We start from the raw sequence: 18,509 nt of genomic DNA on the forward strand, positions 1-18,509 counted from the left end.
CTTAACCTCTGTGTCTTATACTTGCATTACTCGAGTCTTCGGATGTAAAGCTCTGCATCTTCCCATACCTATTTCCAGTCCTTTAATCATTTTCACTGACCTCCTCAAACCCTTTGGTCTTTCAACATTCGTCTTGACTGCGGGTGCTGCACCTACAGAGTTTGCTGACCAGGATCCTGCCACCACCAAGCACAGAGGGCAAACTCTCCTGTCGGCACTCGCAGATCCTGTTAGCATCCCTGGTTACAAAATCGCCCAGAAAATGCATATTCAGCCAATTGCATACCATGACCTCCAAACAGTTTTTTGGAGTCATTCTGCCCAGCACACTGTCCTTTTGATCTTCTTCATTCCTCCAACAGTTTCCTCATTTCCCTATCTAGCTTATCAGTGGTGATTTTATACGTTTTCCTCCTGGTCATGGAAACGAACGTTAACAGCACAGAAGCTAGGCTTGCTCTCTGCAGGACTCCGCTTGAAAACACGCCCCACTCAGCAACCTTCTTGTTGCAGTCATATTGAGGACAATGAGCCAAACAATTTTTTTCCAGTCTGCTGTATATGTGCTGTACTGATTATTGTTTTCCAAATTATTCACTGCTTATAATAAATGCATTATGCCAACAATATCACTTTATTAATCAAAATTAATCTCATAAAAAAAGATACAAACTGAGCCTGACTATACCAAATTGCCAAAAGCCTATGCTTGATTGGCATGAGTTACCTTTTTATTTACTGATCAACAAAATAGCTTATCTGCTGCTCAATTATTTTATTCGCCATCAAAGTCATGTTGGTAAACATAACATGTCAGAGATTGCCCTGTTTGACTTCATTCCCCACCCCCCGCCTTGAAAAAAGAAATGAGATCATAGGCATTTTCTTCCAGTGCTCTGGGAACTTTCCAACGCTCCAAGACTTATCAACAATCAGCAGCAAGCATCCAAATTAAGAAATCTTTCAAAATGCAGTTTGGACTGAAAACACAGACGGTGCGGTTCAACTTCCTTTTGGACTATCTCTGGAAGGTAACGATCTCCCCATCAGCATATTGCACAGCTGCTGCCCCCTGCCAAACCACAACCTGAAAACTCTTCTCCAATAACTTTTAAACCATTAGTTTACATTCTTTGCTACCAATTTTTGTCTTTTCTCCTTCCCTTGACAAGTATAGCTGTGTTTTCTTCCCTTCCAAGCCTTGTTTTCCTGGGAACGTTTGACCAAGTATTCTTAAACTGTTCCTAGTTATTAATATTTTTACGTTCACATTATTTACTCAGCTGAAGTTGATTTTAGCTTTGCGAGACAGTCTTCTCTAAAGCATTTGTTAGATGCTGATGTGCACCTTGTTTACATGAAAAAAATGTAACCAAGTCATGATCACTGGCACCTAAATAATGACTCATTGTGGCCCTGAGCAATTCCTCTTTATAAGTTGAGTTCTATCAAAGAATCTCCGCTGGCTATGTCACTTTTCACACTTAAAAACGGGGGTGGGGGTGGTTATGTGCCTTTTTTTTTACATTTTTTTTTATTTCAGTGGTATCACTTACACAGAAAACCCCAAAGGTCTTATATAACTTCTATAAAAAACCCAGTAGGTCTTTTTAGTCCTATCTTCATTTTATTTTCATGTGATTTAGTGTTTGATATAAATTATCTACTTACACTACTTTTACACCAGATCATTATCTGTTGTTCCCACAGTCGTCCTTGTAGTATTAGGCAGCATTTCCCAATACTTTGGCTTCTCAGGGCACACTTTTTTTTTTAATTAAAGCTGGCAGCACAGAGCAGATGTCTCTGAGTCGTCTTGCGGCTGCCAAGAGCGTCTGGGCAGCAGTCCCAGTCACTGCAGAAGGTGTCGTGCCGAACCCCCACCCGCACGTCCCCAGGGCCACGCGCTCCTGCCAGGCTCCCCAGGCTGCCCCGAGCACCCTGCTGCCCATCTTCTCACAGCAAGCACGACCCCGGCTAGCTCCCACCGCTGCTGCGGCATGCAGCTGCCTCTGGGCTCAGGCAAAAGGCAACGCCGTGTCTGTAAGTCGAGGTATAGCCTGCTCCTAACTGGAAGCAAGAAGCAAGCTTGGAGGCACTTCCCTCCCAGCACCTTCAATGGGTCACGTATTAAAAATACAAAACACAAAAGCCAGCCACCCGCTCTTGCCTTTACCATTCCTTGTCTAGCTGAGGACTGAAACTTGTTTGATCCGTGAACGAATTAAGGAGTCCTAGCAAAAGAAAGAAGTAATTCATCAAACTTGGTAATCTGTGTCAGAAGTAAAACTTCGGCTCGTAGTTTTGGGATCGGTTTCTGCAGCCTTCCTTCACGCAGGCAGGCACAATACCATTGCTGTAATTATTTTCATACACTGTACTTATGCGATTACATATCCTTTTATTTTTTATAGAAGTATTACATTGTAAACTACTAATTTTCTCTTGCGAATGCTAGTGCGTTTCAGCATGGAAGCAGCACAGAGAAAAATCTAAAAAGAAAAATGTGAACGGATTCGTGATCTGATAAGATTTTAAACACAAAATCGTTTTCTGTGAGGCTGAGCAGCACCCTTACCACAGAAAATCCAGATTTAAAGCTAAGTGACAAGCTCCACAACACATCCTGGCCAAGGCATGGAGCTAATTCTGTGGACAATGTACAACCTTGTCCTTGTGGGTCTGATCAGCCATTCATTTAGGAGAACACAGACTTCAGCTCTGAACTGAACAGTAGCATAAGAGACCCTTTTTTTTTTTTTTAAATTTGAGTGCAATTTCACAGAGCAAATCAGAACAATTATATTCCATTAAATCAGATCAACTCCCCTCACTGCACAGCACTAAAGCAAGCATTATAAAAGTTGGTAAATACTCAGTGATGCAAGAACTGGAAAAAACAATCACACAGCTAAGCAGAAATTGGCAAAGCTCAGAACTATGTTGTTAAGGAGTCTAGCACCGCAACTACTCTTCCACGTTAAGTTATGGATCTTCTACGCTTTTCACAAAAGAAAGCCACACGAGTGTTTTACCACACTACGATAAGCTTTACAGTTCTCACCTTTCCAATATTTTGACAAGCTAGCCTCCAGCTTTTTCTTAATGACTGCCACAACTGTTAAAAGGAGCGTATAGAAGAGCCAGTCAATCAAAATCATATGGCATGAGCAAAGGCCAAAGCAGCACATCCTAATGTTGAACTGTCAGAGGTTCTGAGACATTCAGATTTGAATACCTTGGGTCTCTGTTCAGAAACGGTGACAGAGAAAACAGTTCATGAAGAATCTGGTATTTATGACTTCAAAAGAAAACCAGAAGAGCATCAAGTCCACTCACTCTCAGAACTGCAAATTACTCAATACTCATGAAAATGGGAGTCCTCCATTGTACATAAATTATACCCCCTTGCTTTGCTGCCCTCTCCTCACTCTTCTCCATAGCATGTGCTTACATTTAGACATATGAAAAGACAGACTTTTTCTCAAGACTCTGCAGAACATTAAACCAGATCTGTTTGGAGGCTTAGTTGATTATACATACACGGTAACAGAATTTGTTTTGGGTTCTTTTTGTCTCAGGTTTTACTTTTGATGTGAAAATTGGCAAGTTGGGGAAGCAGACCGATTTCAAGTCTGTTCAAACCAACACCAGTACAATGGTATTTCATTAAAATCATTCCATTGGTTCGACAATAAGGTCAGAATGAAAGACTAACAATAATGCCATTGGGCAGGAAAACACAGCAAACCTCTAGGTGAGACAAATAAGAATGTAAAGCCAATGCTCCCAGGCAGCAGCAACAAGCTAAACCCCACTACTGCTAACAGTAGGCAATACTAACTTGCAAGTAAATACGTTTAACATTGTTTTGTTTATATAATTTTAACCTACAATAAATGAGAAAATAGAGTCTGATCCAATATGGTGATGTGCAAAAGGTTAGGATAGATTAGTACTTTGAAATGCTAATGGATGCAAGTAGAATATACAATCAGGCCTCGGTCTAAGTGCACATAAACATATTCTGTATCTCTTTTCTTGTTGACAAGATATTCTTAACAAAACAAGATGCTTCAAATAATTTTTCAGAGAAACACTTAGAACAGTTACAGCATTGCAACTTTATAATTCTAATCTAAGGGCTCCTTTCTGCTAGCCTGTTCCAAAGTCAAATACAGCCACAAATACCTTGCTTTGTATCGCTGATTAAGTGAAAAATAGATTAAAATAGATACTCACACTATATGTGCAAGATCAAGTGGCTTTTCTGGCTGCTCAGGAAATACAGGACGAGGTGGTTCTCTACTTGGTACGCAACCAAGTGATTTACTAATTGCATGGCTCAGCTTCTTTGCAGGTGATTTCTGTTTTTGAAAAGAATGACAAAAATGAGTTGACTATTATGAAGAGCAGGGCAACACGTGCAATCAGGTAACAGAGAAGTGTAAAAAAATGCACAGTACTAGAATATTCAGAAATATCCAGTTACATTGTACCATACCTGAGAAATTAGTACAGACACTACCTAGGTGAACAAGTTTTGTGGGGTTTTTTTGTGCTATAATTTTGGAAAATGAAAGTAGTTTAACAAAAGTACGTAAGATGAAGAAATAAACCAATTGTCTGGTGTTTCGATCAGGAATTAAATCAAGGGGCAATCATATCCAATTAAGGGATTTCTTACACTTACAACATCTTCTGAACACAGGCATTGTATTTGCAGGGGAGGGCAGGGGAAGAACAAGGGACTGGTGCAGGAGCAGGTGAAAAACCTGCGTGCACAGAGGCACCAACTGCCAGCACCGCTTTCACCTCCCAGCCATTGGGATCACGAGAAAGCTGGCGCTCTGCCCCCCCTCTGTCCTTTGCAAAGGCAACTGGTTTTGAAAGGCAGCTTTCAAATTTTTTGTTCTTCATGGGCAAAGCCAAGGTGAAACATAGTGTTAAGATAGATATGAATGACCGGTTGCTTTATTTTCTTTGACAAATTCACTTGGTCGTGCTCACTAATCTCACAGCAGCAACTATCCCGGGAACATCTAAGGAAGACTGAAAGGCTGGTGACAAGCGTTGCCAAACACCCAAGAATGGATAGCTGGCCTGAGTCATGCGCTTAAAATGTGTTTCAAGTCCAATGTTGACTTACAAAATTAAGTCTTAAAATGTTATTACATCCACCGAACTCACGCCAGCGATGTGGGAGGCCAGATAATGCTTTTATGGGAGCTCAGAAGTAACCCGGCAGTTCTGTTTTTCTGAACTAACTCACTAACAGTCCATGTATGTGTAACCTAGTGGCTAATTACTCCTATGTAATTTTTTTTACTACTCCTGTAAGACATTTCAAAGCAGAATTAGGACCAATTCTCAAGGCACATTCAAATTAAAATTCAGATTAACACTGATTTAAATACGAGGCAAGGTTACCCACGGCAGGAGTTACACACATAGTTACAGTTAATATAAATTAGTAACTAGCAATTACTAACAGTTACTAATATTTACTAACAATGAAATAAACAATTAGTAATTAGTAAACCAGTGAGAATCTTCAGCTCTGGGCCTCCTGGCTTTAGCAATATAAAACAGGCAATAAAGGCTTTTTTGAGTGGAGAATCTATGTGTGAGGAAGTTGTTCCCTCTGTGGATTTACATGGTTTGTAGTAGATTGGGACGCATTTTAAGTATAAAGTAAAATACTAATATCAATTGGAAAACAATGAAAACTGAGAAAAATTCCTTTCAAATGAGAAAAGAAAGATGAGCTGGGTGCCTGTGAGAATCTATTAGGATAGCTGGCTCTTAACTGAAGATTTATTATCCTCTTTCAATTACCTTACAACTCAAAGTCAGCGCTAACTGAGAACCCTCAAAACCATGAATGGAGGCTGCCTCTGAATTCGTGATGTACTCTTGGGAAAAAAAGAACTACTCATGATCATATTCTTCCCGGGAGTACATGCCAGAGAAGATTGAAGTGGTAGCTACAGTCGAATTCCAGTCACGTGCCTCCATCAGCACCTAACACTGCTTTACAACGCATACTCTGGCCTGGTTACCATTTTAAGACCATACTGTTTCACAAATTAAACCGATTATTCACTATGTTGCAGCCTAATTCCTTTCAGATTCTGGAATTTTTATTCATCAGCCCACAGCCCCAGCCTGTGAAGCAGCAGAACACATGAAGGCCATGGAGAGCAAACCATCTATCAACCTTCAGATACCAGGTGAAACGGGCAATTGATCTTCCCCATATACTACCTGGGGCTTGTGATGGGTATAACAACTCTTGTGATGGGTATAAGATTCTTATCTCCTCTCACCAAGAAGGGCTTCAGGAGGAAGGATGTCAAGACAATTAACTGCGTCAGGTGTCTCCTAAAGGGAACTCTGTACAACAGCATGGTCAGGAGCACTTCAGCTTACCAATTCACTAAATAGTAAGTGCACAAAGGCTTACTGATGGTAAGCTGATGGGTTTCGGTTTTCATTTTTTTTTAATGTGTGTAGAAAAACCTGGTAGATTGCAATCAATGGATGATCCTGCAAGCAGCGTTGAAGTGCATGGCACTCGCACTATGAAAGGTTCTACAGATGATCATCAGCCTTTAATTATTTTGAAATCCTATGAAAAACACAATCCAATCTTTACATTACTTCCTACTAAGTCTACAATAAAACTTAAATTATGCACACAAATGTGATACCAAAAGTAAAATTCTAGTTTTCCTAAATGAATTCTACATGTTGAACATTTCCACATTTATTTCTCTCAGTTTGTTCTCCACTTCTCCTTTTAGAGTATTTCCTACTTTACTCTTTACCCTGTTCATCTTTTGGTTTCTCCACAGACCATCGATTCCCAGCGTGCCTTTTCTGTGACCTCCTCTTTGCAGTATTTTTAGGCTATTTTAAAGGTTTTTTCCATTGTCGTAACAAACACTATATCCTATAGTGCTACCCCACCATTTATTTTGTCAAACAAATGCAGTGCTGTCTAGAATGCTGTACAACCGAGCCACTACTGCAGCTTCACTTTCTGAAAATTATAGGGGAAAGATAATTTCCACTGATCCCAACTTTTTGATAATGCTTCTCAGTGCAGCTGACAGCGAAAAGAGCACAGCAGGCTGCGTGAGCACGCTATCTCTTATACCTATCTCATTTCCCTGAGAAATCACTACTTTTTCTTTCAATTAGCTGAGTTCTACTTTAGAAATGTCTAATAAAAACCACCTCTCTCTCATCGCTGCCGCTACTCTAGACCTCCTGCCTGTTTGATATCGGCTGCAAGCACCTTTGCATTCTGCAAAGACGGGATACTCTCCCCTTCAAAAAAGCAGAAGACACACACAGAGCGCCCCGGAGTAACCTAATCCTCTTACCCACCGCCACCACCAACACCACAGTCCCCATCTCTGACAGCACCACTGCAAGCCTCCCCAGATAACACCATCCACTTGCCCATCACTAGCACTGCTGTATTTTTACCATCTTCTTCCTCCTCAGCTCTTCACCTTGTTTCTTCTGGGCTTGAATCTCTATTTGTAAATAGCTGGGGGCAAACTATGTTTTATGAAGGATCTGTAACTTCTGTCACAACAGGACCTCAGTCAGTTTGGAACTTGGATGTACCACTGCAATCACCAGTATTAATAAATTTCAACTCCAAATAAGTAGTTAAAACTAATAAAGCATTTCAGACTTTGAAAAATGTTTCACACATCCTGGAGTCTAATTTATGGTCTTATTTATCTTCAGATTTAGATGGGAAAACAGTCTGGTGTGCCTTTATTTTCAAAGGCTTTCAACCACTTAACATTTCCTTCTGCTACAGAAGCGTAACTGTAGAAACCAGCCAACAATGCGCTGCTTTACCTTCAGCTTCATCCCCACGCTCTCCTGGGAACGGCTAGCAGGCAATCCATTTTGTTTTACTGCCTAAATGGGCAGGGTACATGACTCAGCAGGATTTGCACTGCTGTGGCCATTATATCAGTCTGATGGTAAGCCTGGCTGATGATCCGAAAAAAGTCAGGCACATAAATGAAATACGTGCTCCTTATCTGGACGCAACATTTCAGCAGCCTTCCGGGACCCAGGTATTAATGTTTTTGGTTTTCCTCCAAACTGTTAAGTCATATAGCAATCTTCTTTCCCCCTTTACTGATCATCTAATTGCCAAGGCATTCATGAAAGGTTTCTTCTCCGCATTATTCCACAAGGTTCACGAGAGGCAGGTATCAGTTTGGCTCTAGTGATATGCCAGCAGTGCTTTGCAGCTCTGAGTGCATTAGCAAGGAACAACTGCAGTGCTCTCTTGCAGAATTCCTGCTTTTCAGCACAACAAATCTTTTTAAATTTTATAGCTTTTCTGAGGTTCCTTCTTCAGCAAACTCTCTCAGCCTTTTACATACCGAGCCCTATCAGTGGAAGATACTTACCTTTTTCCCAAGTCTATCAATAAATATTCAAAAGAAACAGTTTTGGCTTCTTTTTCATCATGCACAGGATAATTAAGCTTGTGAGAAACGTTTGCCACCAGTTACCGTAAGTGTTTAAGGCATCAATGAAGTTTCTACGTAGTTACAGTTCAGGATGTGGTTACTAGACACCCCAGCGGATCCCTTCCTTTTGAGCTGGCTATTTCAGATGTACATTTTCGGGTTTCCTGTCCTCTGAAACACCTATGAAGTTCAGAGTCAGAGGTGGACTACTGAATTGTGTACGAATCCAGATATTCCAGAACTATTCCTACAACACCACTTCCACCACCACTTTCTAGATGATACATTTTAATAAATTTTTCAACTGAACAAGAAATCGAGGTCTGAACAGATCAGGTGCCTATTATAAAAGTCGTCTTTCCCCAGGCACAGCACTGGCTGCTGTGCACGCTTTCTGCAGCTACTGCAGTGCCAAGCTGCAAAACTGCATTCCTCAGCAGTGCTACCTCAGTTCATAAGTAGCAGCAGTCAAACAGTTTTCATCATCCAAAATAGTGTCTACCTACCAGCAAGCACAGCTGGCTTCTCCAGCTTCCAGAGAAAGCTCAAAAAAAGTAAAATAAATACTTCTGAGAGGCTGGAATGTTTGTTCTCTTTTGTAACATAAAAAGTTGAAGGAGACCCTGCTCTGCACTGTGCACTCTTCAGGGGATCTGACATTCCGCTTGTATAGCCACAAGGTAAGGTTAAAATACCGTTCCTATTAACCATTGAATCACTCTCCCTATGGCACTCATCCTCAGCCAGAATCAAAGGCAAACCAAACGCTCGGGGTTTGGTGATTTCAGTGACTATATCATCGATACATCAGTCAAGGACTGTCCTGGATTCTACATTTTTATTTAATAAACAATCATGTTTCTATCCAACTCCATTATAAGTGAAGCATGAACGAAATATAACTTGCATAGCGATGCCTGCATAAGAGTGCAACTAGTCTATAAATAAAAGCCATTTTAAGTACTAGAACAGCTACTCAACTCCTTTTTCCCAGAGCCCCGGAAGGCAGATGTCAGCACGGAGCCGCACTGTGCGGGCGCTGGCTCTGCCCGACCAGCCGGACACGCGCGCTGCTCTGCAGCTGCTTTCTGACAGCGGGCGTTCAGCTCGCTGTCCTGGGAGATCAGGAAAATACTACGAAGGGACCTCCCACAAAAACATGGCAAGCGCTGAGCGTGTACGTTCTTAACCAAGTTTAGACAAAACCGAGTTGCGCCTGCATCCAGACAAGCATTACCCTTGGAGTTGCCTACATCTGCACAAACACACATGGCTGAGGTATATCCATCAAATGCAAGTGAACTGACCACTTTCTGCTGGGGAAACTAACACGTTTTTGACAGATACCACTGAAAAACTGTTATACGCGCAAAAGACGTGAGAAATTATCAGTAAAATGCAACTGTGATGTTCCACGTGTTTGAAAACCCATTGCATCTGTATTGTGTGTTGCCAGATCCTTTTCATTTCAGAATGGTTTATAGATCCTGTCTCTGTTCACCTGCCTTCCTCTCAAAGGCAACATCTGTTAAAAAATAATACTTCCATCACGGAATTAAAAAGCTAGAAACTACAAACTACATTAGCAAAAAGTTGTCTTTCTACCTTTTTCTAATTGTGTGTTTCTAAATAGACAGACAACACGGCTTCACTAAGGGCAAACCGTGCCTGATAACTTTGGTGGCCTTCTACGATGGGGTTACACTGTTGGTGGATAAGGGAAGAGCAACTGATGTCATCTACCTGGACTTGTGCAAAGCGTTTGACACTGTCCCACACAACAGCCTTGCCTCTAAATTGGAGAGACATGGATTTGATGGATGGACCACTGGGTGGATAAGGAATGGGCTGGATGGTTGCACTCAAAGTGGTGGTCAATGGCTCGATGTCCAAGTGGAGACCAGTGACAAGTGGCGTTCCTCAGGTGTCGGTATTGGGACTGGTGCTGTTTAACATCTTTGTCGGCAACACGGACAGTGGGATCGAGCGCACCCTCAGCAAGTTTGTGCGCTGTGGTCCACACGCTGGAGGGAAGGGATGCCATCCAGAGGGACCTTGACAGGCTTGAGAGGTGGGCCCGTGTGAACCTCATGAGGTTCAACAAAGCCAAGGGCAAGGTCCTACACATGGGTTAGGGCAATCCCAAGCATATTACAGGCTGGGTGGAGAATGGATTGAGAGCAGCCCTGCAGAGAAGGACTTGGGGGTGTTGGTTGATGAGAAGCCCAACACGACTGGGTGATGTGCACTCACAGCCCAGAAAGCCAACCGTGTCCTGGGCTGCATCACCCGCAGCGTGGCCAGCAGGGCGAGGGAGGGGATTCTGCCCCTCGACTCCGCTCTGGTCAGACCCCCCCTGCAGTGCTGCGTCCAGCTCTGGGGTCCTCAGCACAGGAAAGACATGGAACTGCTGGAGCGAGTCCAGAGGAGGGCCATGAAGGTGATCAGAGGGATGGGGCACCTCCGCTATGAGGACAGGCTGAGAGAGCTGGGGTTGTTCAGCCTGGAGAAGAGAAGGCTCCAGGGAGACCTTACAGCAGCCTGCCAGTACCTGAATGGGCCTACAAGAAAGCTGGAGAGGGACTCTTTACAAGGGCATGTAGTGATAGGACAAGGGGTAATGGCTTTAAACTGAAAAAGGACAGATTTAGATTAGATCTAAGGAAGAAACTCTTCACTCTGAGGGTGGTGAGGCACTGGCCCAGGTTGCCCAGAGAAGCTGTGGACACCTCATCCTTGGAAACATTCAAGGCCAGGCTGGATGGGACTTTGAGGAACCTGGTGTAGTGGGAGGTGTCCCTGCCCATGGCAGGGGGTTGGACTCGATGATCTTTAAGGTGCCTTCCAACCCACACCATTCTATGATTCTATAAATCATATCCACCACTACCAAAAGGGTCTAGTAAACAGTCGTTGGGATGGGCTTAGAAATTTGTAGGTAATAAAAACGGAATTGAAACCTTGTTGGCAAGAACACTTGTTTGAAAATTGAGGTTTTAAAGTTATCCATTTCTCTCTCTCCCTCTTCCCTCCTCCCCTCCAATATCTGCCTCATTTTACTGATATTACTTGTAGTATCACAAGTGTAAACTACACAGGATGCAAACACAAAGTAAGGCATCCACCCTTCTTTTATACTGAAAATGGGTAAGCAAGCAAAAAAATTTTTCAAGTCAGTGCCCAGAGAACTTTCCCTCTTCTCCCAGGAGAGGAATTGTGCTAAGCAGCCAAGTGGATTAAGGAGAATGAAGCCAATACGGCAAGTGAAGCGAGTATAATGCAGACAGGGAAATGGTAGTGGGAGAAGGAAGCTAAAGCACACGTCTGCCTCCAGCTCCCAGCAGAGAAGGCACACGGTCACCTCGGATGTCCAGGCCTGTTGCCTGCCTGCGCGAGGGCAGCGTGCCCTCTGCTGGGAAATGCGGAATTATTAAAGGAAGCTTTTTCACATCATTTGAAAACAGGAGCCCATGTGATGGTGGAAGTCCACACACAGACAGCAACGTGACAGGGAGGCAGAGCACATTTAATACTGTGTTGCCTTTCGGCTTGTTTCTGGGGGACTGAACAAAACCATGTTCAAAAATTTTTAATAACTTTAAGGTAGTCTAAATGGGAAATTAAATGAACCAGAAACATAAGACATGTAATTTTGAGAGCAAAATCTTATTAACAGCTACTTACAGTATTGCTAGACTTTAACTTGGTAGATAAAAGGGTCTGTCTTCTGTTTTAGATTCGATTAGTACCCCGTGTAATGACCTCCCAACGGAAGCCATAGATATTATCACTATAGAAACAACTAAACATTTGTTTGGCTTGTGTTACGTACTCCAAAGCCACCATGTTAAGGGTGGTTATAAATAACAAACATTCCATTATTTATAGCAGGAAGAGCGTTCTAGCTCAACTACAGTTGATAATAAGCCATTAAAACTTATACCCTGAGGGCTTCTACCCGAGGGTAACTTGGCTATTTTAACATTTTACCAGGAATGTATGGATGACAGAGACTGCTTAAGTTTGGCAGACTAAAAGAATAAACAAACAGAATGAACAATGACTAATCTACACGCTTTCAAAATGAACAATTTGATTTTCAGTTCTGCTGCACGTACATAACTAAATGAATCAGTGTTTAAGGCTATTTAATAAAAACAAAATTGAAAGAGCCCAGAAGGAAAAATGTGCAAAGTGTTTGAAGTTTTTTCTTCCCTCCAAACAGGCCCCAACAAGCAGTGTGTTCATGCAGCAAAACCTCTCTTTCAAAAAAGTTTCTACCTGAACTTACATATGTACATATAATCACCCTAGTAATATACATATATATATTTTATATATACATATATATATATAAAATCACTACACTATGTGATTTATAGTATCAAAAAATTACCAGAGGCACTTCAGAATTTCAGGAAAAAGAATCTTATTAAAATACTCATTTTTAATGCTTTTTCTGGGTCTTAGGGCTCCAAAACTCTGAAAGTACACCACACAAGACTGAACTAGATCTGGCTGGATTGAAAAGACAGGAACAATACATTTCTTGTTTATTGTGTCAGAGTACCAGCTAATCTCTGCAGATCTGGTCAGCAGGAGTCTTTGGGGCTTCACTCAAGAAATTATTGTTGACTAAACACGCAAGCAGGTCATGCCACTTCAGCTGAAGCTGCGCCAGTGCTGAGTAGAACGGAAGAGCTACGATGCACATTTTGCAGTCACGTCTTCCTTTCTAGACACCAATACAGCGTTTTCACGAGTCGGACATTGCTGATGCACATTCAGTTCATAAACAAGCATATTCCCCAAACCGCCTTTGGCAGAACCGCTCCCCAGCCACGCATCCTTCACGAAACACTGCGGCTGCTTCGTCCCACCTGAGAACATTGCGATTTTCTGGACTGAACTGCATTTTTTTTGAAAACATAAGTGATCCAGAATAGACACCTTCAAATTTGTCCTCTTTGCTGGATGATGTTCTTTTTATCAGGTTCAGCTTCGCCCCTTTACCAGCAGTACTAGTCACCCGGCTAGTGAAGGCAGAGGTGTCCTACTGAAGACTGACGTGAAAAAGACACTTCAGACTCCCTGACCTCACCAACTGACGGATTTCATTGCCTGTCATTTCCCTAGCAGTAATACAGTCCAAATCCCAGACTAAGAAATATTTTTTAAAATTAAGACTAATTTTCCATTTTCAGAAAATTAACACACAAGACTTGCAGAAGTAAAAAAAAAAAGAGTAAAAGAAAAAATATGTAAGAGACCTCTCTCTCAAAAGAGGTCTGGGCATCCCTCTTCCATGCCCAGTTTATGGGAGACAACCCAGTCTGTAGTAGTATTTTATAGATCCCTGAATTTTTTAGTCCATTTAAAACGCTTTGTTGCTTAGAAAACCCAGCAAATGGTTTAAAAGGCTCAGAAATAAGTTTCTAGAGCTAGAGCCAGAAATATTACTTTAGACTACAGGAACATAAATGCTCCTTATGATTGCCTTGTTGTTTACTGAAATCCCTCAAATTTCTCCATTTTTGTCCTCGATTTCCATCTTCTGTCTTTGCTTCACCTTTAGACAACCTTTAGCCTCTTAAGTTCACCTTTCTTTGATTTGGATTCTGTCTATGCTGAACAAGAAATGTAAACATCTCCTTCGCCCTTCATGCCTTTTATTCTTTTGGCTCATGCCCAGGCATAACTCCGTGGCAGTACTACACAAACCTCCTGCAAACATAACCGATTGACATAAGCACACCTTTTAGAAGCGTTCCTTCCATTTCACCTACTGCTGCAATTGCTTACTGGTATGAGTTTCACCTTGAAGACAGCCAAATTTGCTGCTGCTAAAATTCCTTCTACAGACCTCTGGACCAATTGTTTCTATGTACCCATGCTTTCATTAGATAAGATATGAAAATCTCTTTCAAGGTTCCCAACTATCATTATTTTCTTTCACACATTCTTTCCTTTTGTTCTGTAAAAACTGTTTCCCAATACTGTTTCCAGTAATCTTCTGCTTCCAGTTGTGTGCTCTGTCTAGCGTTGCTTCTGTATATGCAACTCCCTCTTATTCTTCTACATGAAGAGTACGGAAGGAAACAGTTCCAGAGCCACTACCTGGTCCTGATGGCAGATAATTTGAATTCTTCATCTCCAAAGCAAGGTGGCTGCACCCAGGTTGTCTAGTAGGCATGGTTCCTCACCTGTGTCAACTCCTGAACCTTATCTTAGGAGCTGCTCGGGAGAGTGCTGTTTGGTCCACGCTAAAGCTAGGGACCGTTCCGACAGTCCTGCAGTTCCGATCATGCAACAACCTGGACCGTTTCATTTACCAGCACAGTGATAGTCTGAATATCTTCCTTTTCCATTTAGATAGCTTCCCACTCCTCCAATTCACATTATGTCTGAAAACCAACTTATTCTGTCCCTGGAAGTATTTAAGAGACGTTTGGACGAGGTGCTGAGGGACATGGTGTAGTGGTGGTCTTGGCAGTGTTGGGTTTACGATTGGACTCGATGATCTTAAAGGTCTTTTCCAACCTAAACGATTCTGTGATTCTGTACAGCCTAGTAAGAACCAAATGCCTCAAAAGTTAATACTGAAACAAGATGGGATGACAGATTCACAGATCCTAGCACCAGAATGGGGCACAGTCCATCTAACTTGACTCGCTGCAAACACAGGTCAGAGTCTTGAGAAGGAAATACCTACGTTAGAGTTACAGCTACTATTTAGATACGTCTTTGTATTAAAAAATGCAGACTGGATTTATATATACTTAAGGGGATAATAATCTACTGGTAGTTCAGATTAAACATTCCAGAACTTTATTATCCACATAGTTAAAAAAAGGACAATATTTAAGTCAAGTTTTCCTATCTTTGCCTTCCAACTACTGAATGGTATTAAGCCCCAATTTTCTAAATTAAACAGTAATACTATAATGACTCTTCCTCATGAAGATAATTACTAATTCTAATCCAATCATCATTTGAACTTCTCTTTGAATAAGTAAAAGGTTGGGCTTAATCTTTTGCCATAAAATAGGTTTTTATATCTAAAATTGTCTATTATTTCTTGAGATGTGATTATCATAGTCATCTAACTGAATGTTAGTTCTCATATAATTTCTTTAAGGCTTTTTAGTTAAGAGTTTTCAACGCATATATTTACACTTGTCAGGACAATGACAATACTACATTTTTCTCTTAAAGAAATATTATCCTTAAAGATGCCACTTGGATAAAGTTCCTTTCTAAGCACAGCATTCATGCTAACCCGTTTAGCCTTCTGGGGAGGAAAGGTATTGCAAGCTTTAAGTCTTCAAGCTAGAAGAGAGGAAAATATAAGAAGAGTAGGACTGATGTGAAGAGGGGAAGAAAACACATGTTAAGGCCTTGAGAAGGACTGTGCTGTCTTGCGTGCTTTAAACAGCACTGAATACAATGACAACCATCAATAAATTAACAACATCACTGTAATAAAAACAGTACAGTTTACCTATTTATACGCTTTTGCTATTCAAAAACCTTTAAAAGTCCTACTTTTAAGTGCAGTTCTACTATAAAAACTTTAACTTTCAGAATAAATTAGCACAGGGGTGGTTGCTTCAGCATGACAAACAAAGGTGAGTTACCCAAGAGGAATGCTCCTTCATCTGATGCTGGTTGCTATGAGGACCATTTGCATGGCCACGCCAAAAACAGTTTTGACAGAGCTGGTAGTTGTGGCACTGCTGGCATCGGTACCGGAACCCCATCATGCTCTCACACCGGCAATACGAACATTCCACGGGATGGAAGACTTGGTGGAGATGGGGAAAGGGAGGGAGAGGGGGAGAAAAAAAAAAAGAAAAAGAAAAGTAATAAGCGAACTTTAGGAAAACCTCGACCATCAAATTTCATTGGAGCTTACAAAACCCACCCCCAGGTTCTTCACTAACCAACTTGTTACTCTGGGCAGGTCCTGGATTTTGAGTGCAGAGCAGGTAATTTCAGTAAGATTAACCGTAAATTTAAGAAGTCAATGGTAACATAGCAGTTCCATCTGACAAGTTCAATATTTCTTCAGATTTCTCCCTCCTCAGATACACTCAGACCCAGAAGTTTCCATGAAAGTCCAACAACACCGAGAATACATGTGAGCAGACAGGGAAAGCAGAAAGAGTGTATTCACAAAGGTTAACTTCTGCTCAAGGAGATCACTTTGTCCTAGAGTCAGCTGAGAGAGCTTTCCACAGAAGAGGCAAATTCAGACCACCGTGATGGGCTTCTGCTCTGAATCGCCTCTCATCGAGGAACTTCCCTTGCTCTTCCCTGACTATGAGCTGCCTTTTGTACCTCTATAGCTTAAACTGAAGAAATCCCCAACGTACCTCTAAATCTTAACATCTCGAGAACTGGAAAATTGAATTAGGTGTGACATGCACAGTCACTATCAGAAGTGGGCTAAAAAAAATAAATGCTTCTTCCCTGTTCTTCTACCCATGAACAATCACAGACTCATTCCATTGAAGTCTTCAGAATAAACAAAAGAGGAATGTAAGAATGAGGTAAAGGAGGTATCTTACTATGCCAAACGCATCTTGAAAGGTGAGGCACAGGAAACAGAATGGAAGGATAAAGGTGAATTACAGGAGCAAATAGTTTAGCATTGCTGTGGGTCTAGAGCATAAGTAATTAATATACAGTATAATAATATAATAAGTAATATACAGACAGGTATAAATAACTGTGCTATGGAGAAGACCCCAGGAAAAAAGAGCAGTTCACTGGCCAGCCAGCTGAAATTCTTAGATACATCTATTACAAACTACTGAAAGATGTAAGAGAAATAATCAGAAAGAGCCTGAAGTTTAGATCTATGATAAAAATTATGACTTAGCTGTTTTAAGTGAGACTTGGTGCAATACTGCACAGGGCAACAGAGTGAATGGAGAGAGAGCCCACTTCTATGGGAAGGTTTGGCCAGTTAAACAGTGCAGAAGCGCCTGATACCTCAAGAGTGGACGCATATGCGAAAACTTTTGAAAACACGGGTAACAATTAAAGCAAAGGCAACTTGAGCATTGACCTGGTCAGGCATGCCATGGACAATTAAGCCAAGATGATCAGGCAGATGACACTTTATTGCAGCACAGATCAACACTGTAGAAAGCAGAGGACCTGATCGTGCTAGGTGATTTCAATATACAAATGCCCAGTAGGAATGGACTGTAGAGGAACTGGTGACTTTTTTTTTTTAATAGAAAAGGTAGAGAAAGCAAAAGACAGACTTCTAGATTTTTATCAAACAGTAGAAAACAACTGGATGAGAAAGAAGATGACAAGTGACCTTAAGTCAACAAGCCCACAGAGTAATTTTGTGAGTTTTAGGAAGCAAAAGGAGAGAGAACATGACTTCTATGCAGCACATTTCAGTAAACTCATGAGAATTAGTAGGTAAGCTACAGGAAGAAACAATTCAACAGGAAAACCGAGTTAGAAGAACTGTCAGTTCCTTCAGGAAATGATGCTAAAGAAACAAGCATAAAACTACCTCGGTGCAGAGAAGAGAGCAGACTCTAGTAAAAGACCAACGTGGCTAAAATTAAGAGCTCCTCAATAACCTAAAATTCAAGAGGAAGCCTACAGAAGCAAAAACTGGGACAAATTATTAATGAGGGTTAAAAGAATAACTCAAATATTCAGAGACAAAGTCAGAAAAACAGAATTAGAGAAAACTAGCAGGGGATTTCAAAGGGGCATTACAAGAATTGTAATTATGATCCTTAAAAGGGTGTGAAATTATACATATGCAACTACTGACTTCTGTTATTTTAACTTGTAGAATACATACTGAATCACATAATAAAGCAAAGTACTGTAAGCACCTGAAGAACAACAGAGAAATGAGCCTTGGACAACATTTGCCAAATCAACCTAACGTCTTTCCATGATGGAGTAATTGACCTTGAAAATAGGAAACAGGCATCAAATGCCATCAATTTTTCATTT

The 18,509-nt window shown here is 41.3% G+C and overlaps 1 protein-coding gene across 17 annotated transcripts in view; it reads right to left on the reverse strand.

Annotated features, from left to right (window-relative positions):
* DTNB (dystrobrevin beta) overlaps positions 1–18,509 on the reverse strand; it is a 226,569-nt gene that overhangs the window by 149,623 nt on the left and 58,437 nt on the right. For 16 of the 17 annotated variants that reach the window (XM_072858125.1, XM_072858126.1, XM_072858109.1 and 13 more), the window contains 2 exons: positions 16,151–16,317; positions 4,243–4,367 (listed from right to left, as the gene is read on the reverse strand). In XM_072858125.1, the coding sequence (XP_072714226.1) occupies positions 4,243–4,367; positions 16,151–16,317 (292 nt within the window). The remainder of the gene's footprint in view (positions 1–4,242; positions 4,368–16,150; positions 16,318–18,509) is intronic. The other variant, XM_072858124.1, reaches the window with a different exon arrangement.

Source organism: Ciconia boyciana, chromosome 3 (genome assembly GCF_034638445.1).
Source record: "Ciconia boyciana chromosome 3, ASM3463844v1, whole genome shotgun sequence".
Lineage (NCBI taxonomy): Eukaryota > Metazoa > Chordata > Aves > Ciconiiformes > Ciconiidae > Ciconia > Ciconia boyciana.